Source organism: Ictalurus punctatus, chromosome 17, assembly GCF_001660625.3.
Source record: "Ictalurus punctatus breed USDA103 chromosome 17, Coco_2.0, whole genome shotgun sequence".
In the NCBI taxonomy this organism is placed as follows: Eukaryota; Metazoa; Chordata; class Actinopteri; order Siluriformes; family Ictaluridae; genus Ictalurus; species Ictalurus punctatus.
This window is the reverse complement of record NC_030432.2, coordinates 25,784,578-25,807,558: the sequence shown is the minus strand read 5'-3', so window position 1 is coordinate 25,807,558 and position 22,981 is coordinate 25,784,578. Positions and strand designations below refer to the sequence as shown.

At 46.3% G+C, this 22,981-nt stretch overlaps 1 protein-coding gene across 1 annotated transcript; it reads right to left on the bottom strand.

The window, feature by feature from the left end:
* Positions 1 to 362: 362 nt before the first annotated feature.
* Positions 363 to 22,049, bottom strand: ptbp1a (polypyrimidine tract binding protein 1a). Its single transcript, XM_017491148.3, has 16 exons — positions 21,976 to 22,049; positions 18,821 to 18,874; positions 18,428 to 18,458; positions 15,552 to 15,618; positions 15,134 to 15,306; positions 14,861 to 15,007; positions 14,376 to 14,534; positions 14,174 to 14,284; positions 13,688 to 13,868; positions 13,455 to 13,532; positions 12,457 to 12,590; positions 11,808 to 11,841; positions 10,860 to 10,952; positions 4,446 to 4,662; positions 3,929 to 4,006; positions 363 to 3,368 (listed from the first exon to the last, which is right to left on the bottom strand). The coding sequence occupies exons 1-16, from the start codon at positions 21,981 to 21,983 to the stop codon at positions 3,236 to 3,238; spliced, it is 1,698 nt and encodes a 565-aa protein (XP_017346637.1). The 5' UTR covers positions 21,984 to 22,049; the 3' UTR covers positions 363 to 3,235.
* Between the last annotated feature and the right edge of the window lie 932 nt (positions 22,050 to 22,981).

Here is a 22,981-nt window from a genome sequence, read left to right as displayed (position 1 = left end):
ATATTCATATTCACTTTCCCCACATTTAACAATTAAACCACCCTTACTGGTGTGCAAGGCCTCATGTTCCACCAGAATCCCCACCTACACCCCAAAATGATTAGGAACAATTCACCCACACAGTGTAACACACCTACAACCAAGTCCACAGCAACCGAAAGCTGTGCTTTAACAGAGAGAAAGACAGCGGAGCGATGAGAATTAAACGAACAGATGATCTGTGAGTAAAAAGCTGCAGAAAGTGAAGACGTTAACAAAAGCGAGAAACCGAAGACGAGGCAAAAGGAATGAAGGATTTATTGAAAGAATGAAGAAATAAAAAGAGGGAACGCATGGCTGTGTTTCCATAAACGTACACACGCTGTGATGGAACATCTTTAATATTCTGTGTAATACAAAACATAAATGCTCTACAATGTCGACTTTATCAAAATATACATAGAGACGTGATTTTCATTTCAACCATAACTCAGGAACAGGGGAAGAGAAAAACAAAACGAGGGGAGAAAAGTACCCCTTCGTCCCAAATACTAGAATTAAAGACTGTATTAGTGCACTTACTGGAACGTCAGCCATTACCCATAATGCACTGTGAGTGGCGAGTTTAAACTCCACGCCATCTTAAGACTACAAATGTTTTGGTCTTTGTGTTTAACGATTAAAGGCATCTGAGCAAAATCAAAATGTGGGAAAAGGAATGAGAGAGTAATAAACCAGACGTTTTACCCCAGAATAAAACGTGCACAGCGCCACCTTTACACCAAACGCGTTCTATCAACCAAGTAAGAGACGCTAGCAGGCTCCGGTCTAGCACTCTGCACCTGTATCACACTCAGGTGGGGGGCGTGGCTTAAAGCATGGCAGCAGAGCTCATCTTTCACAATCAACTGGAACATTGTGTAAATTAGGACACCATGCTAAACTGGTGGTGCTGAGCTAGCATACGCCGGCGTTTGGTGTGAAAGGAGGAAAGCTGTGAATGTTTTATTTATATACAGAAATGCAAACACAATCTCGTTAACTACATTACAAACAAACAAAGTGCCCAAAATAAAGACCCATTTCATCATTAAGACATTGAGAGGTTTGAACAGGAAGTAGATTTGGTGTCTGAGGGAATAAAGTGTAAACACTCTGAACATGAATGCTGAATTTAAACGGTAAAGGCAGCAGCGATGCCATGTTTGGGCCCGCAGTTATGTGAATTAAAATGAAGTTTTAGTGCTTTGTGCAGAAATTAATCACTGAGTGAGTGAAGGCACAGTGATCCGTCTCCATTACATCAGCCATGTCAACACACGTGCATGCGTGTGTGTGTGTACACGTACAAGAATTGTGAATAGAAGTGTAGCAATACAGCAATAACAACAACAAAATGAACTAAAAGGGGCGGGGCTAAACTCAGCTATCTAAAGCTAGGATATACAAATAAAAAAAATTATTCAACAACAATCCCAATCATTAGCCTCGAACCACTGGAATATTTAACCTTCATATCCAAAATCTAACATTTAATACACCAAAATAATTTCTATAGACTCTGATCAGTCCTGATCCACTGGAACACAGGATTTACCCAGCATTAATATGCAAATTAACAGGGGGATAAACAATGCTCAATAAGATAACTAAATCTCAAACATTTCATATGATCTCAGAACATTTATCTGAAGATTTACAAAACAAAGACCAAAATAAATCACAAGACAAGGCTTGATATGCAAATTAACTTGTTCAAATTAAAATAAGAGAAAAAGGATCAAGTTTAAATTGATCTTGTAAATCCCAGCGATGTCTGGATAGCTGTTTAATGACAAATTCATGATCAAATTCTTTACAAAATAAATCAATAATCTGTAAAGAATTAGAAAAAATATGCCTGGGATTAATATGCAAATTAACTGCGATTAAAGCTGAATGTCCTTTTATTGTGAAAATCCCGCAAACAACCACCTGAAGCGCCAATATAAAATTAATCATATGGCAAATTAATTAATAATATATCACTTGGCTGATTTTGAGGCACTTTAACCTGATTTTTTTTCTTCTTACTCTAGATACAAATATCTTTTTTATACATGTAAATCGCTCCAAAAGAAAACTCTTATTCAAATTTACTTCATAAGAGGATTCAAATTCCTCTCGACCATCTACAGCAGTCACGTAAAGATCCTTAGAGCACGTAACAAATAATCCGAGTAAGAAATGAATCAAAAAGCCCTAAAATGGCTCCAATATGCAAATATAATCTAACAAGGGGCGTGTCCTATAGACTAATCTGAATAATTAATATACGACCAACAAGGTTCTACTATCAAAACTATCAAAAAGCCCTGAAGTGATGAATCGTTACTCAAATTTTCTCCAGAAGAGGAATTTGTAGCTTTGTTTGGAATATAAAAAAGATTCTTTATGCCACAAAACAGGAATAACGATACGCATATGCAAATTAACCTGCTTCATTACCAAACATGTCTTTACTCAACACAAAAACACCTCTTCGTAGAAAATCTTCATATTCTCCACAATGATTCAGATGAATTGTTTATAATCTGCTACATTCTACACAATATCTGAAGTCATAATATAAGAACATGGTTTTATTTTAACATATCTGAGAAACATGGAAATAAAAAGAATAAATTACTGCTCTGGATGTCTGATATGCAAATAAAACTGATTCGTATGCAAATCCGTTCCTTTATAAACCAAAAATAGTCAAATTTACCCAGAAATGAAAATCAAAATCTTGAGTGCTTTATCAGAAACAGAATTACAGTCTAACAGGAAGTGACCATATAAGGCACTGCTTTTTGAAAGGCAAAAATGAGAACAGGTCGTTTTTGAAATTTAGAGCGACTGCTTGTTGTGTTTGTGTGTGATTATAGGCACTGATTGTGAACCAGGCAGCATTTATGATTGCAAGATAAAAAAAAAAAAAGAAAAAAAAGGACACCCCACACCATTTCCCAGAATCCCCATAGAAAAACGATCAGCGTATAGAGATATATATAGAGATATAACGATAAACAAAGATGATTACACTACAAATTATTTTTTTGCACCAAAATGTTTAAGAAAATGTGCGAGGAAATAAAAGAATACAAATGAAACCCAAATTAAAATATTGGGTTTCTTCTGTGTGTGAATCATAAGAAAAGGAATGATGAAGTGTGTGTGTGTGTGTGTGTGTGTGTGTGTGTGTGTGAGAGACATTTTGAACCCTGTGTGAGTCTCAGATAGTGGATTTGGAGAAGGAGACGCGGAGGTGATGGTTCTCGCCCAAATCGTGATTGTGGAACTCGATGAGAGATTCAATGGCCTCCTCTACTGAGCCCAGCTGAATCAGCGCCATCTTGTGGTCCTTCCTGAGAGAACAGAGGGAGCGGGCGGAAAACAGGAAATCGGTTAAAAATATAGCAGTGCTTCGAAGAAAATTAAATTAAATAAAAGTAAAAGAAAATAAATAAAAAGGGAGAAAAAAGTAATTTAAAAAAACAGGTAGAAAATAAAGCAGAAACATTAAAAAAAAACCTAAAAGTTAAACAAAAGATGACAAAAATGGAAAAAAGGAAATTAATATAAATGAGCAAAATTAACCTTAGGAGAAACACAAAATAATATAATTAAATATAAACAATTTTGAAGAAAAAAGTGTACGCAGTGTTTTGTAAATAAAGTTGTTTTTTAAAAAAAATCCACAAAATTAAAATAAAAAATGCTGTGAAAATATAAACAGAAAACCCCCCCACAAATATAGAATCTAATGCAATATAAATCCCAACAAAGCATTTTTAATAAAAAAAACAACAAAAAAACAAATAAACATGGTCACACAAATATTTGTTTATAAACATTAAAACAAATAAATAAAGAGGATAAAGTGTAGGTGCAGTGAGTGTTTGAGTGAGAGAGAGAGAGAACATACTGGAAAAACTTGAAGGCTTTCACCGTGGCTCCTGAACTTATGAACAGTCCTTTAAGGTCATCTTCACCAACAGCAGGTCTACACACACACACACACACACGTTACTGCTAAATGCAATAAAAGTGTCATCAGCTCTACATACATACTACTTATTCTCCCTGTGTTTGGTGATGGAGCTGGTGCAGGACACATGTAGGACAAGCGGAGGGCGGAGACTTGGGGGATGTTGGACAGGCGGAGGGCGGAGACTTGGGGGATGTTGGACAGGCGGAGGGCGGAGACTTGGGGGATGTTGGACAGGCGGAGGGCGGAGACTTGGGGGATGTTGGACAGGCGGAGGGCGGAGACTTGGGGGATGTTGGACAGGCGGAGGGCGGAGACTTACGGGATGTTGGACAGGCGGAGGGCGGAGACTTACGGGATGTTGGACAGGCGGAGGGCGGAGACTTACGGGATGTTGGACAGGCGGAGGGCGGAGACTTACGGGATGTTGGACAGGCGGAGGGCGGAGACTTACGGGATGTTGGACAGGTGGAGGGTGGAGGACGGAGGGAAGATGTTGGAGTAGTTCTTGGAGCCAGGTTTTTTGAAGCGGTGTAGAGGAGAGGTGGAGAAGTCTTTAGTGAGTCCCTGGTCCTCGTGTCCCTCTCTGGGAAGCTGCACTGTGGTGTGTTTGGAAAGAGTCACACGCAGAGGCTTCCCATGCAGCTTCTGACCATTCAGGTAGCTCATCGCTGATACACACACAGACACACACGCATTATTATACATCATTATTAAAGCCCGTTAGTTTGGGCAGCGTCTCAAACCACACACCCCTAATCCAAGTATATTCACACTACACAAACTATCTAGTACACAGTGAGACACAACCTTAATGTGAAATTCTGCAGTGTCACTGAACTCTACAAGCAAATAAAAAGATGGATCCCTCTATCCATCTTTATCCCTCCCTCCTGATCCCCCTCCATACCCCCCATCCCCTCTCTCTCCATATTCCCAACCACCTCCCACTATCCCATCCCCCTACACCCCGCCATACCATCTCTCTATCCTCATCCCCCTCTTCATCCCCTCCCTCTCAATATTCCAAACCCCCTCCCACTATCCCATCTCCATCCCACTACCCCATCTCCATATTCCCAACCCCCTCCCACTACCCCATCTCCATATTCCCAACCACCTCCCACTACCCCATCTCCATATTCCCAACCACCTCCCACTATCACATCTCCATATTCCCAACCACCTCCCACTATCACATCTCCATATTCCCAACCACCTCCCACTATCACATCTCAATATTCCCAACCACCTCCCACTATCACATCTCAATATTCCAAACCCCCTCCCACTATCCCATCTCCATATTCCCAACCACCTCCCACTACCCCATCTCCATATTCCCAACCACCTCCCACTATCACATCTCAATATTCCCAACCACCTCCCACTATCACATCTCAATATTCCAAACCCCCTCCCACTATCCCATCTCCATCCCACTACCCCATCTCCATATTCCCAACCCCCTCCCACTACACCATCTCCATATTCCCAACCACCTCCCACTACCCCATCTCCATATTCCCAACCACCTCCCACTATCACATCTCAATATTCCAAACCCCCTCCCACTATCACATCTCCATCCCACTACCCCATCTCCATATTCCCAACCCCCTCCCACTATCCAATCTGCATATTCCCAACCACTTCCCACTATCACATCTCCATATTCCCAACCCCCTCCCACTATCCCGTCCCTATATCCCCCCTCCATCACCTCCCTCTACGCCATCCGGCTCTCCATCCTCATCCCCCTCTCCATCCCTCTACCCAATCCCGCTCTCCATCCCTCCATCCCATCCTGCTCTCCATCCTCATCCCTCCATCTCCCTCCTCATCTCCCTCTCCATCCCCCTCTCCATCCCTATATCCCCCCCTCCATCCTCATCCCCCTCTACCCCATCCCGCTCTCCATCACCTCCCTCTTCCCCATCCCACTCTCCATCCCTCCATCCCCCTCTCCATCCCTATATCGCCCCCTCCATCCATCCCCTTCTCCATCCCTCTATCCCCCTCTCCATCCCTATATCCCCCCTCCATCCTCATCCCCCTCTCCATCCCTCCCTCCATCCTCATCCCCCTTTCCATCCCTTCCCCCTACCCCATCCTCCTCTACCCCATCCCGCTCAACATCCCTCCATCCCCCTCTCCATCCCTATATCGCCCCCTCCATCCATCTCTCCATCACCTCCCTCTACCCCATCCCCCTCTCCATCCCTATATCCCCCCCTCCATCCATCTACCCCATCCCGCTCTCCATCCCATCCCTATATCCCCCCCTCCATCCTCATCCCCCTCTCCATCCCTCCATCCTCATCCCCCTCTCCATCCCTCCATCCCCTCCCTCTACCCCATCCCTCCATTCCCCCCCCATCCTCATCCCCTCCCTCTACCCCATCCCTCCATCCCTCCACCCCCCCCATCCTCATCCCCTCCCTCTACCCCATCCCTCCATCCCATCCCTATATCCCCCCCTCCATCCTCATCCCCCTCTCCATCCCTCCATCCTCATCCCCCTCTCCATCCCCTCCCTCTACCCCATCCCTCCATCCCCTCCCTCTACCCCATCCCTCCATCCCCTCCCTCTACCCCATCCCTCCCTCCATCCCATCCCTATATCCCCCCCTCCATCCTCATCCCCCTCTCCATCCCTCCATCCTCATTCCCCTCTCCATCCCCTCCCTCTACCCCCTCCATCACCTCCCTCTACCCGATCCCGCTCTCCATCCTCATCCCCCATCCCTCCATCCCATCCCCTCCATCCCATCCCTCTACCCCATCCCTCCATCCCCCTCTACATCCCATCCCTATATCCCCCCCTCCATCCTCATCCCCCTCTCCATCCCCTCCCTCTACCCCATCCCTCCCTACCCCATCCCACTCTCCATCCCCTCCCTATACCCCCCTCCATCCTCATACCCCTCTCCATCCCCTCCCTCCATCACCTCCCTCTACCCCATCCCTCCATTCCATCCCCTCCCTCTACCCCATCCCTCCATTCCATCCCCTCCCTCACCTCCCTCTACCCGATCCCACTCTCCATCCCCCTCCCTCCATCCCATCTCCATCACCTCCCTCCATCCCATCCCCTCCCTCTATTCCCTCCCCTCTCCATCACCTCCCTGTACCCGATCCCACTCTCCATCCCTATATCCCCTCCCCATCCCTCTACCCCATCCCTCCATTCCATCCCCTCCCTCTACCCCCTCCATCACCTCCCTCTACCCGATCCCGCTCTCCATCCCTCCATCCCCATCCCCCTCCCCCATCCCTCCATCCCATCCCCTCCCTCTATTCCCTCCCCTCTCCATCACCTCCCTCTACCCGATCCCACTCTCCATCCCTCCATCCCCCTCCCCCATCCCTCCATCCCCCTCCCTCCATCCCATCCCCTCCATCCCATCTCCATCACCTCCCTCCATCCCATCCCCTCCCTCTATTCCCTCCCCTCTCCATCACCTCCCTGTACCCGATCCCACTCTCCATCCCTATATCCCCTCCCCATCCCTCTACCCCATCCCTCTACCCCATCCCCTCCCTCTACCCCATCCCTCCATTCCATCCCCTCCCTCTACCCCCTCCATCACCTCCCTCTACCCGATCCCGCTCTCCATCCCTATATCCCCTCTCCATCCCTCCATCCTCATCCCCCTCCCCCATCCCTCCATCCCATCTCCATCACCCCCCTCCATCCCATCCCTCTATTCCCTCCCCTCTCCATCACCTCCCTGTACCCAATCCCACTCTCCATCCCTATATCCCCTCCCCATCCCTCTACCCCATCCCTCTACCCCATCCCTCCATCCCATCCCTCTACCCCTCCCCTCCCTCTACCCGATCCCGCTCTCCATCCCTCTACCCCATCCCTCCATCCTCATCCCTCTACCCCATCCCTCCACCCCTCCCCTCCCTCTACCCGATCCCGCTCTCCATCCCTCTACCCCATCCCTCCATCCTCATCCCTCCATCCTCATCCCTCCATCCTCATCCCTCTACCCCATCCCTCCATCCTCATCCCTCTACCCCATCCCTCCATCCCCTCCCTCTACCCCATCCCTCCATCCTCATCCCCCTCCCCCATCCCTCCATCCTCATCCCTCCATCCTCATCCCTCTACCCCATCCCTCCATCCTCATCCCTCCATCCTCATCCCTCTACCCCATCCCTCCATCCTCATCCCTCTACCCCATCCCTCCATCCCCTCCCTCTACCCCATCCCTCCATCCTCATCCCCCTCCCCCATCCCTCCATCCCATCTCCATCACCTCCCTCCATCCCATCCCTCCATCCCATCCCCTCCCTCTACCCCATCCCTCCATCCCCCTCTACATCCCATCCCTATATCCCCCCCTCCATCCTCATCCCCCTCTCCATCCCCTCCCTCTACCCCATCCCTCCCTACCCCATCCCACTCTCCATCCCCTCCCTATACCCCCCTCCATCCTCATACCCCTCTCCATCCCCTCCCTCCATCACCTCCCTCTACCCCATCCCTCCATTCCATCCCCTCCCTCTACCCCATCCCTCCATTCCATCCCCTCCCTCTACCCCCTCCATCACCTCCCTCTACCCGATCCCACTCTCCATCCCCCTCCCTCCATCCCATCTCCATCACCTCCCTCCATCCCATCCCCTCCCTCTATTCCCTCCCCTCTCCATCACCTCCCTGTACCCGATCCCACTCTCCATCCCTATATCCCCTCCCCATCCCTCTACCCCATCCCCTCCCTCTACCCCATCCCTCCATTCCATCCCCTCCCTCTACCCCCTCCATCACCTCCCTCTACCCGATCCCGCTCTCCATCCCTATATCCCCTCTCCATCCCTATCCCCCATCCCTCCATCCCATCCCCTCCCTCTATTCCCTCCCCTCTCCATCACCTCCCTCTACCCGATCCCACTCTCCATCCCTCCATCCCCCTCCCCCATCCCTCCATCCCATCCCCTCCATCCCATCTCCATCACCTCCCTCCATCCCATCCCCTCCCTCTATTCCCTCCCCATCACCTCCCTGTACCCGATCCCACTCTCCATCCCTATATCCCCTCCCCATCCCTCTACCCCATCCCCTCCCTCTACCCCATCCCTCCATTCCATCCCCTCCCTCTACCCCCTCCATCACCTCCCTCTACCCGATCCCGCTCTCCATCCCTATATCCCCTCTCCATCCCTCCATCCTCATCCCCCTCCCCCATCCCTCCATCCCATCTCCATCACCTCCCTCCATCCCATCCCTCTATTCCCTCCCCTCTCCATCACCTCCCTGTACCCAATCCCACTCTCCATCCCTATATCCCCTCCCCATCCCTCTACCCCATCCCTCCATCCCATCCCTCTACCCCTCCCCTCCCTCTACCCGATCCCGCTCTCCATCCCTCTACCCCATCCCTCCATCCTCATCCCTCTACCCCATCCCTCCACCCCTCCCCTCCCTCTACCCGATCCCGCTCTCCATCCCTCTACCCCATCCCTCCATCCTCATCCCTCCATCCTCATCCCTCTACCCCATCCCTCCATCCTCATCCCTCTACCCCATCCCTCCATCCCCTCCCTCTACCCCATCCCTCCATCCTCATCCCCCTCCCCCATCCCTCCATCCTCATCCCTCCATCCTCATCCCTCTACCCCATCCCTCTACCCCATCCCTCTACCCCATCCCTCCATCCCCTCCCTCTACCCCATCCCTCCATCCTCATCCCCCTCCCCCATCCCATCTCCATCACCTCCCTCCATCCCATCCCCTCCCTCTATTCCCTCCCCTCTCCATCACCTCCCTGTACCCAATCCCACTCTCCATCCCTATATCCCCTCCCCATCCCTCTACCCCATCCCCTCCCTCTACCCCATCCCTCCATTCCATCCCCTCCCTCTACCCCCTCCATCACCTCCCTCTACCCGATCCCGCTCTCCATCCCTATATCCCCTCCCCTCTCCATCACCTCCCTGTACCCGATCCCGCTCTCCATCCCTATATCCCCTCTCCATCCCTCCATCCTCATCCCCCTCCCCCATCCCATCCCCTCCCTCTATTCCCTCCCCTCTCCATCACCTCCCTCTACCCGATCCCATTCTCCATCCCTCCATCCCCCTCCCCCATCCCTCCATCCCATCCCCTCCATCCCATCTCCATCACCTCCCTCCATCCCATCCCCTCCCTCTATTCCCTCCCCTCTCCATCACCTCCCTGTACCCGATCCCACTCTCCATCCCTATATCCCCTCCCCATCCCTCTACCCCATCCCCTCCCTCTACCCCATCCCTCCATTCCATCCCCTCCCTCTACCCCCTCCATCACCTCCCTGTACCCGATCCCGCTCTCCATCCCTATATCCCCTCTCCATCCCTCCATCCTCATCCCCCTCCCCCATCCCTCCATCCCATCTCCATCACCTCCCTCCATCCCATCCCCTCCCTCTATTCCCTCCCCTCTCCATCACCTCCCTGTACCCAATCCCACTCTCCATCCCTATATCCCCTCCCCATCCCTCTACCCCATCCCTCCATCCCATCCCTCTACCCCTCCCCTCCCTCTACCCGATCCCGCTCTCCATCCCTCTACCCCATCCCTCCATCCTCATCCCTCTACCCCATCCCTCCACCCCTCCCCTCCCTCTACCCGATCCCGCTCTCCATCCCTCTACCCCATCCCTCCATCCCCTCCCTCTACCCCATCCCTCCATCCCATCCCCTCCCCCTCCATCACCTCCCTGTACCCGATCCCGCTCTCCATCCCTATATCCCCCCCCCTCCATCCATCCCTACACTCCACTCATTCCTTACCCCTTCTTTTCTCTTTCCAACCGCCATCTTTACCCACCCTCCCTCGCTCCATCCAATACTGTAAACAATGAATTATATTTACCGAGCTGTGCTTGTGTTGCATCTGCCATCTGCACCAGAGCGTTTTCTTTCTTATTGAAGAGGATCTTCACCCTCATCACGTCGCCATACACACCTTCAACACACAAACACACACAACACAACGCTTCATTCAGTCCTGACACACAGATCATTAAATCAGTGAAATTCAGTGATGGTGTTACAGCATGCACTAAAACAACACACTTCGTCACTAACAGACGTGATGTCTGTAATTCAATAATAACTACAATTCTGGGTTTGATTGTAATCAGTCTGCGCTACATCCTGTCTGCAACTCAGCCCTGGTGTACACTACACCTACGTAATGACTATACAGTCTACAGCTGTGTGATCATGTGATCTGATTTATGACAACATGCAAAATAAATGTCATGCAAATTGCTAAGATGGAGTTTAAAATCGGACGGGGTGCTTAGAGGACTTTAGGAATGGGCAACAAGATGCAACACTTCCATCTCAGAAACCAAAAGGATCTAAAATGATCCCTATACATGCACAAGTGCACACTAAATATGCAGTGTCACTTCCTATTAATCACACTTCTGGATCAAGAAACAAAATAATTTTCTCGTTATTATAGAGATTCGAGCATGTAAACTTCTTTGCAAAAGGGACTTTACACTTTAAACCACCTTAAATGTGGATCGCGTTTCACACTGCAGCTCACTTTTTCTGAAAATTGCACACAAGTTACTTCCTGATTAAAATCCTCGATTAAACATGGAGAGCTGGTTAATTTTTGTTTAAAGATTTTTATGATGTGACAAAAAGTAAAAATGCTGCATCTTGTTGCCGATTAGCTAACCTGCTAACTTAAACCCGTCCCGTATGATGTCTGCATCTGCCTGAAGCTGATTGGTGGAGATACTGAGACAGAACGGTTATAAATATGAAACACAAAAAGGAGGAGATGGCTGTGATAACATACCGAAAAGAATAAAGAGGCATTGGGGCGTAACGCTCTTTAGAGACAGCAGAGGAAGGCAGCGAGGGAGGAAGGGAAGGGAGAAAGATCGGAGAAGTGCAGGTTCGACATTTCCGCAGATCCAAACAGAACGTAAAAGAAGGAGAAAAAAATCCAGGAGAGAACAAATGTGGGTTTGTCGTTCGTCGTCAATGGGGAGAAAAAAAAAAAGCCAGGACGAGCAAGATGGAGATATAAAAATAAAAAATATAAAAAAAAAAAACAACAGACAGAGAGAAAGAAGAAAAAAAAAACAGAAGATCAGGTGAGTACACACAGTGTTGCAGAAGTCGCTAAAATTAAATGCCTTCACTAAGAGAAAAAGAGGAGAAACAGATTAACAATGAAACACAGGAAAAGGCAAAGAGAAAATTATAAACATGATTCATGGTCAAAACCTCGACACGTCAGCTTTACTTTATTCCTGCTTTAAAGTCTAAAACGACTTACAATTCATCTTTTATTAAATACTGCAGAAACTGGAATATCTGATGAAAAATATGAAATCCCTAAATCAATAAAAATACTGAACAAATCGAGTGATTTATCTAACGGTTGTCATCTATACACGAGTTAAATAACTTCACAACAAAGTGATCCCTCTCTCACACACCTCGGGGTTGAGGTTGCTGACGAGCAGGACAGTGTGTGTTGTGGTGTTCAGGCCGGTCAGCGCGAGTCGACCCGCAGTGGCCGCAGAAACGCCGAGAGACGCCAAGCCACTGGGAACGCCGGGAAAAGACAGACCTGAGGACGGGAAAAACCAAAAACACAAAATATAAAATCGCTTCTTTGCGTCATCAGGGATATTTTTAAACTTATTTGCATAATTAAAAGAGTGGTAAATGGGCGGAGCCATCTCAGAGGTCACAAGGTTTTATGTACCAAAGGAAATGCACTGGGTGTCGCCATGACGATACCAGATCAATGCATTAAAGTGTGACAGGATGTGATGCAGAACCTGAAGATAAACGTTTACTTGAAACTAATGTCTCAGGTTTATTCTACAATCCCAATATTTCAATAATTGTTTTTAAAGTAAATACTTTTTCCCCGCCCATGATGCAAAAATGCATCAAGGGGCATTTTAGCCTCTTTGGAGCTTTATTTCTAGTCAGAAATGCTGTCGTGTGTGCTGTAACGGAGCTCATCATGTTTCAAACTTTTCTTTAAACACATTTTTTTAAAATAAATACGATATTTCCTTATTTTTAAGATATGGTGAACATGTAGTACATTTTATTTACAATATTGAACCTCTGTTCATAGCAACTTTAACTTTAGTTTTATACAGTATTGTTTTGCACGGTTTAAGGTCCAGAAAAAAAGGTAGTTTTTTACAGTCATAAAATATCAAAAATATGAGAATTTCAAATAGCGAGTTGTGTATCATTACACCCCTATTAAATTCAGAATCTTATTGCACGACTGTTTGCACAATTTTCCATGCAAGCACTACGCTTGCGAATATCGGACCTACGACTGGGAAAAGAGCAATGTTAGTTACAACAGAAGCTTGATTAGCTAAGCATACATGACTGAAAGTGCTTTTAAAGGAATAATTATTAGGAGTTTTGAACTCTAATGCGGTGTGTACAGGTGTAATCTGACCTGCAGCCTGCTGGAGGGTGAACGCTTGAGGGAAACCGTGAGCACTCGCAAACGGAGATGCAGAGATTAAACCAGGAGCTGATCAACACAAACAGAAAGAAAGGATTAGGAAATAAGTAGTTCATTAATAAGCTGTACACAACGATGCATCTTCGAGAAAAGAATCCGTTATTCCTAATGAGTGCTACAGTGAGAAATAAATAAACGCCCCCGCAGTGCTGTGATGTTCTTACTGAAGGCGGTGGTGGCCATGGTCTGCGATTCGAGCGAGGCCGGGCCGTCCCCCGTGGGCAGATCGGGCCGAGTGTAGTCTCTGCTCTTATCGTTGTTGTACTTGACGTTCAGGCTGGTGAGTCTGGAGAAGCTGATGCGCAGCGTACAGCAGGCATTATAGATGTTCTGTCCATCCAGAGACTGAAGGAAAGAGGCAAAAAAAATAAACATTTAATAGTTTAACAGAAATCCAGATGTGGCGTTAGATGTGTAAAGAACGACAGTGGTGAGGAAGAGAGTGCTGGGATGAGCACAGGACAGTGGTTATGGTTACAACAGCAGGTGGGTGTAATCACTGAAGATTTAGCTCTTCATCAGGAACAAATGGAGAACCCTGTCCATGTTCTGGTTCTGTAGTTAGTCTTTATCCTCTACAATCCAACACCACGTTATTTGATTAATGACTGTAGATTTTACACACTGAGGGAGCATAGGTAGCGGCTCACCAGCTTGGCGTGCTGAGCAGTCATGGGGTCCGAGTACTGAACCAGAGCCTGGAACTGATTGTTTTTGGTAAATGTGATGATCTTCAGCACCGTGCCAAACTTTGAGAAGATCTACCCCAACATGAAGAAACAGAATTAAACGAGTTCTATATGCAGAGTGTATAATTGGTCAGAATAAAACGCTGTATTGTTGTACAGTTACCTGGTGCAGAACCTCCAGAGTGACAGGGTAGAACAGGTTCTCCACAATCACCCTCAGTACAGGACTTCCTGATCCTCCTGATCCTCCTGCATCCATGCCGCTTAGAGGCACGCTGGCTGTCTGAACCGCGTTGACCGCCTGCAGGGCCGCCTGAGCACGCTACACCAACACCATATTACACACTGTGTTAATCAGCAAGTCAGTACAAAATCATCCAGCCATAGAGGGGACAAAGGGGCGGAGCCAAGAACAGCACAAAGACAAAGGGGTGGGGCAGTAAACTGGTAGAAACCAGTGGGGTGGGGACAATAATGCTTCCGGGTCAATGGGAACATAGTGCGTGGTTTGGGACACACCCACAGTGGACTACTGATGGTGTTTATTTACTATTCGTTACATAGTGCACATAAACACCATCAGTAGTCCACTTTGGGCATGTCCCAAACCACAGTGTGTGTAAGTTTGTGTTAATGACAGTGAAGTACCACTTGGTTGGGCGAGTTGTCGGTCTTCAGCTCCTTGTGGTTGGAGTACTGCATGAAGACGGGATGATTTCGGATGACGGGCGTGACTGAGGAGTAATAGTTCACCATGGTCTGAGCAGACTCCTCAGTGTTCATCTCCAGAAACGCCTGAGGTCACACAACACACTTATGAATACATGACTGAACTTCTTCCTGACCATGAGCTTTTATCTTTTTTCAGTTAAGGCTTGGCCAACTCCCACTCACTAGCTAACGCCAGTCTCACACACACACCTGGTTTTTGCCCTTGAGCATCAGCAGGTTGGTCACTTTGCCGAAGGGAAGTCCTAACGAGATCACCTCGGCCTCGTTGATGTCGCTGGGTAACTTCCTGACATGGACGACCCGAGAGGGGACTCCCGGACTCCTGATGTCCCCTTTAAACTTCTTACTGTCGTTACCGTTCGCTGGAGACACAAACAACCATTCCGGCGTTTACAACTTCACACGCAAGTTTAGCTATTAATCAAAATAATCAATCACCTCGTCACAGAAGAGAAGAAGAAAAAAAAAACCCTAGGTAGCTCATTTAAATAAATTTAGTTCAATGTTTGAGGACACGCCCACTTATTCTGCAGAGACTCCTATGTGCATGACGACGGCAGCTTAAAGGTTCTTCATGAACATGAAACAACTGTGACGTGGTGCGTACCTGCTCCTGAGCTCATGATATACGGGCCGTTAGAGACACAGGAGGAAAAGAGTTCGTCAGATCCTCTCTGAAATAAACACAAACACACACACACACACACACACACACCATCATGGGCTGCCTAAAATAAACAAGCAACTAGATAAACGGATAGCTGGAAATGATAACCAGCATAATAAATAAACAAATAGCTTAGTTTGGAATATAAAAATAAATATAAATAACAAAACTAAAATTCTAAACAAATAAAAGTAAAATAACTAACTAAACTAATAAATAGCTTGATTAATAAATATAAAATTAAAAAAAAAAAAAACAACCAAGTAAACAAAACCAAATAACTAAAAATAAAAAAATTTTAAACTCTGTAAAAAGTTGCTTAATACAGAACAAAAATACATAAATAAAACTTAAATACAAATAAGATAATATATAACAAAATAGCATTCATAATGCATTTCGTATTTTTAAAAATTAAGTCAATAAAAAAAACAAATAAAATCAATAAGTTCTTCATAAATAATGAATAAACTACCTAAATAACGAAGAACGAAAACAGCAGGTTGATTACTGAAACGATCGACTCATAGCTGACCGGGATCAGATGATGATGGATGCGTTTAGTGGAAGGTGTAGAATGTTTAGACCATGCTGATTAAACTAACTGCCTTTCATTCTTTTATTCTGAATACTCAGCTTTAATCTCACACACACACACAGGCTCTGTCTCAAACCAGCACACTGAGCTCCTACACACTTCACATTTTAGTTTTAAATACACCACTGTAAAGCACGTCCACACACACACACTTCAGCCTCAGTCTCTTAATAAAGTGCTTCAAGATGGCGAGCGTCTGTTTGGTCACATGATCTGATGAACAGAAGCTTTACGCTCTCCAGCAGCAGCACAAAGTCACTTCTGTTCTGTTCATCAGCTTTAATAACCGACACTAAAACACTGCACTGTTCCTCCTCCTCCACCTCCTCCACCTCCACCCCCCGTCTTCATAAACGAGTCGAGGATTTACAGCATCACACCCACCGCACTCATATCACTAATAAACTGTAGTTTTTTTAGTTGAGATTCGGGTGTAACACGTTACTAAGGCAGTAATGAAACATATTTTAAATGTAATTTGATTAGTTACCGCTGTCAATAAAATTGCGTTACTTGTGTTACAAATTTATTGCTGAGAAAACAATATGAAGTAAAATGTAAAGTAAATCAGGTTTTACCCTGAAGATGTTTTCCTTTATGTCTGAACAATTCTCCACTCGGAGCGGTTCGTCGAGGTGGAACTGAACGTCAGTAAAAGACGTCTGTAATGTTACATCTTCAGTGAACGGAGGCGAGGCAGCGCTTACAGGAAATACACGTGTAGAAACACTCGTGTCTAATTCTCTGACAATCTCTCAGTTCTGCTAAACGCTAGCGCAGTCAGCGTGAGGGAAAATGGATATACGCAGGTTATTGTTTATTTAAAGCAGTAAAGGAGTTGAAACTGAAACAGAAACATCCTCGGATGCTGAGCAGGAAAACAAGGCGTTATATATATATATATATATAAAAATCACACATTACTTGTGTGCATTAAAGCTTTTATTCATATATTTTTATATTTTTTCTATATTAACCTAATTTATTTGAATTTTTTACAGTTCTTACTTTAGTTATTTAGTTTTAATTATTTATTATTTCAGCTGTGTATTAATTATTCTTCATTATTGTCATTTAAAGTTGAGTTCTGGGAACAGGGGACACTAAAAGGTAAAGCGAATAAAGACCTGCAAACCCTAAAGAGAGAGAAATCTTGTGTCATTTACAATATAATCACTTATAAATCACATGTATAAGGAAGCGAGTGGGTTTTTGGGGGTGTTAAATATCATTTTAATTTAAACTTTCTACTGTTTTCCTCGGTTGTGAAGGAATTAAAATTATTAGTCTGTTACTCACAGGTCTATACAAAAAATTTTTTTTTACCTTTTTTTTTTTTTTTAAATACACACTATACGTTGAATTTTAGGTTCAGTTTAAGTCTTTTCTCCTCCTTTTCAGAGTTAAAAGTTATTTTAATTATATTTGACTTTTTAGAAGACATTAAATAAACCCACTACTCAGTTTTTCCTTGCAGTTTTTTTTAAGGCGTGAATCTAAACACTGACGTGTATGGTATATCGTATAAACGTCTTTCAGGCCGGTGATGTGATTGTCTTGTGAGGTCTCTCACACTGGAGCAGGAAACATGGCTGAGATCCTCAGAGGAAGGAAACACAGCTGCTCCTGAACAATGGACGAGAGCGGATCTGAGCGAGCGCTGGAGCTCCATGCCGCTCTGAGGAATGCCATACCCCGCCGGCTTCCAGCTCTTATTTATTTTCCCTATTTGAAGGTAACCAGAAGCACAATGCCCCCCCCCCCCCCCACTTTAAAGTTTATAAACCTTAAACACTGCTTTTACTTTAATTGTAATAGAATTAAACAGTCACACTGATGCAAAAGCTGATAAACTACAGATTATAACTGGAGAATAATTACGTAATAAACACTGAGCTGGTCTGATGATGTGGGGTTGATTATTTTCCTAACAGCACATCCCTGAGTGTTTTATTAAAGATCATCATACTTTTTATTCCTATAAACTCCTCTGTCCTGAAGATGTGGGAAAACTTAGTTACAGCGTTACCTCTGACTGTTAAAGCGCTGACACTGGAGACTCCTTCCATACACGGTAAACACATTTCTCCTTATTTTAATAAAACTTCACATCAACAATCACACTGTGACAAACACGTCATAGCGGAGCGTCCTCCGTACAAGTCCCTGTCAATGAGCTGTTACTATAGTAACGATACAGCGACGGGGCAGGACGTACCTTTGTGCCGACTGTTATATCATGGACACCGCTGTAGGAGGAGAGGGAATAAAGCATTTCAGCAGTTACATACAACGTCATGCACTTACACACACAGTCAACACACACAATACAGCATCTTAAAACTAATTTCATCAGAAAAAATAAAGTTTTATTTATTACAGCCACTTTCAAACTGAACACTAATTAAACAAACATCACATGACACAAACAGCACCCGAGAACTGGATTAGATCAGATCGGATTGGATTATCTGAGATAACAGTGCGCTCCTGTGTGGACTGTACGAGAATCTAAACTATGACCAGGAGGTCAGGGGGCAGTACAGAGGCCCGGGGGGGACACTAAAGACACACACAGTTAAACTTTAACTGCTGAAGATGTGTAACTCACTCAATGTCAGTGACGTAGCTGGATCCCAGAGGATACAAATCCGTCTCTAAACGTCTGTAGAAATAAAATGAAAAGAATACATTAATATATATATAGTTGGTTCCTCAGATGGTTACGCTGCACATAGCAAATTACACCTGACCCAATCGGATTCACTCATTAGCTCAGAGGCATACTGGTCACCATAGCAACATTACAGGGCGAGCGAGCGAGAGTCCGTCAGTGATCAACTGAAGGAGAATTTTAGCCACATAAACGTATTTAAGATACTTGAATACTAATGCACACATGATGAATATTAATTCATTCCTAATGTCCATTAACCTCAAAGCCTTATAGCTTTTGTACTCATAGCTTTTCTATCACCCACCCTGCCCCCTATACTCCCCCCTACACCCTCACCCACCCCCTCTCCCCCTACACACCCATCCTCCTACACCTTCACCCAGTCCTACACCCTCCCCCCTACACACCCTCACCCACCCCCTCTCCCCCCTACACCTTCACCCAGTCCTACACCCTCCCCCCTACACACCCTCACCCCCTTACACACCCATCCTCCTACACCTTCACCCAGTCCTACACCCTCCCCCCTACACACCCTCACCCACCCCCTCTCCCCCCCTACACACCCATCCTCCTACACCTTCACCCAGTCCTACACCCTCCCCCCTACACACCCTCACCCACCCCCTCTCCCCCCCTACACACCCATCCTCCTACACCTTCACCCAGTCCTACACCCTCCCCCCTACACACCCTCACCCACCCCCTCTCCCCCCCTACACCTTCACCCAGTCCTACACCCTCCCCCCTACACACCCCCACCTTCTCCCCCCCTTACACACCCATCCTCCTACACCTTCACCCAGCCCTACACACCCTCACCCACCCCCTTTCCCCTCCTACTACACCTTCACCCACCCCTACACACCCACCCTACAGCCTCCTCTACACACCCTCCTCCCTACAACCTCTATCTTCACACCCACCCTACATACCCCCTGTCCCCTGTACACCCACCATCTTCTCCACATCCTCCTCTACACACCCTCACCCCTACACCCCCCCCCCACACACCCTCACCCCTACACCCCCCCCCCACACACCCTCCTCCCTACACCCCCCCCCCACACACACCCTCCTCCCTACACCCCCCCCCCACACACACCCTCCTCCCTACAACCTCTATCTTCACACCCACCCTACATACCCCCTGTCCCCTGTACACCCACCATCTTCTCCACATCCTCCTCTACACACCCTCACCCCTACAACCTCCTCTACACACCCTCACCCCTACACCCCCCCCCACACACCCTCCTCCCTACACCCCCCCCCCCACACCCTCCTCCCTACACCCCCCCCCCCACACCCTCCTCCCTACAACCTCTATCTTCACACCCACCCTACATACCCCCTGTCCCCTGTACACCCACCATCTTCTCCACAACCTCCTCTACACACCCTCACCCCTACAACCTCCTCTACACACCCTCACCCCTACACCCCCCCACACACCCTCCTCCCTACAACCTCTATCTTCACACCCACCCTACATACCCCCTGTCCCCTGTACACCCACCATCTTCTCCACAACCTCCTCTACACACCCTCACCCCTACAACCTCCTCTATACACCCTCACCCCTACACCCCCCTCCACACCCTCCTCCCTACAACCTCTATCTTCACACCCACCCTACATACCCCCTGTCCCCTGTACACCCACCATCTTCTCCACATCCTCCTCTACACACCCTCACCCCTACATCCTCCTCTACACACCCTCACCCCTACACCCCCCCACATACCCTCCTCCCTACACCCCCCCACACACCCTCACCCCTACAACCTCCTCTACACACCCCCTACACAATCACCCGCCCCCTTCAGTTTTAGGATGGAATTTGTTAATATTTTATTGAAAATCTAAAGCTTTGTTTTAAGAAATGTGAAAATAACATTTTTAAATTACCTACATTTATTTCGAGCGCGTTTTCTACATCAAGGAACAAATCCTTCAGCAACAAAAGTGTTAAAACATGGATTTTCCCTTCAACTACGTAATTCTATGTAAAAGGATGAAAACAGCTGTATTTAAAGGAGGAAAGCGGCTTAATGAGAATAAGAGCTTAATAAAGTTTACAGACAGGAGCTTTAATTACACGAGTAAGAAATTCTGACGTCTTTCACAGTCACACTGATTATTAGTGGTAATTTTGTCCCTCACAAACTTCTGACGTCATAAAGCAAAACACATCGGATGAGTGCGGAACAAATACAGAACACACGCTTACACAGGATCTAGGATTCGAAACTGAGGATTTTAATTGTATACCATTTAAACCGAGAGAAAAAGTTTGATTTAATGAGGAGTTTCTGCTGTTTATGATCTGAATCCGGATTGGAGTTGCACAAACAGAGCAGAGGAATTAACACCACAGTTTTTACAGGATTAAAGTCTTAAATGAAACCTGAACAGAAAGTTTAGAAAGTTAACCGTGTTTACTGAAGGGGAAAGTTAGACTAGTTAGTTATAAGCACTTAAACACAGTAGCTAGCTCAATTAATCCGGCTCGGTTCATTCTCCAACAGGAAACGCAACAAATTCTACAGGCGTTCCGACTTAACGTTAGTTTAAACTCTTAAATTTGTCCAGTCAGCGTGTTTTATTTACGTGCTTGCCGTTTAAAAGTGAACACAAGTTATTATGTTAATAATAATCTTCAACAGGTTGGTTTCTGATGTACAAACTTCGCTTCCGCGTTACTAATGTCCGCCTGTATTCCGACAAAACCTACCTCCTGCGCTTGGATTGGACAGTAATATCCCGCCTTCAGCGCTCATCCTTCTGCTATTTGCTGTTACTACGTAACTAGGAGTAACTAACCAATCACAAGACAGGAGGCGGGACTTGTTAGAACATGGGTAGGATTAAAAAAAAAAAACCTAACGTTTCAACCCGGACATGTTGCTAGCCAGCTTGTTTCAAAGAAATGTTTCACATTGAAATTCTATAAACGCATTTATTCACGAGTATACTTCGAATTAAAAAATCGCCACGAGCGAAGGGGTAACCATCAGAAATACCAGAGAAGTTGTTTTTAAACACACTTTTATGTCTCGAAATGTCTTTTTTCCCCCTGTACTTACCCGTCCATGGCACTTTCAGGTTTGCGGAATCACTAACGAGGTTCGGTACAATCCTTTATAGACTCACAAAATGGCGGCCCGCCGCCACGGCGCTCTCTGATTGGTCACATACACGAGTATGGGCGGGAACTCGGACATAGTCCTTGAGAGAGATTGGACAAGTGGTTGTCACTCTTAAAATGGCGGCCTAAAAACTTTTCTGTTTACCTAAATAAGTTTAAAAGCTAAACGACTTAAAATTAACTGATGTCCACCGAGTTAATAAAAAAATTCAGAATTTTAGTTAGTGATTTTCTTTAAGGAATAAAACACTGAAAAAGGACTAAAAGTGTGTATTTACTTTGTTACTAAAGCTAGTGACTCAGAATGTCCAACATGACTAGGAAAAATAAATAAGAAATGCTCCATCAACTCGAAGCTCCTAATAGGAAAGATCCAAAGGTCTCCTCAACCCCAAGTTCAGCAAGTGATGTCATGTCAACAATTCCGCTCACACTGTCAGCAGTAAATAAAATATTACACCATTCCAAGTTCAGACTTCTCACTTCACCCATCCTTCATAAATAAAAAAGTACCAAACTGGGGATGTGAGTAAATAAATATCTTTCATATTTTTAATTACAAAGGCATCACTAAAGTTACGCTAAAGTGTGTTTCTGATTAAACAAAACTTGCAGAATGTGCAGATGGTTAACAGTAAAATTAGCCACTGAAGAGAAACAGGAATCTGGAGAATCTGAGTTAGTGATGATGTTGTCATCCATCCATCCATCCATTTTCTATACCGCTTATCCTACAGGGTCGTGGGGAACCTGCAGGCTATCCCAGGGAGCATCGGGCACAAGGTGGGGTACACCCTGGATGGGGTGCCAATCCATCGCAGGGCACAATCACACTCACATTCACACTCATTCATACACTACGGACACATTGGACATGCCAATCAGTCTACCATGCATGTCTTTGGACTGGGAAGAAAACCTGAGAACCCGGAGGAAACCCCCGC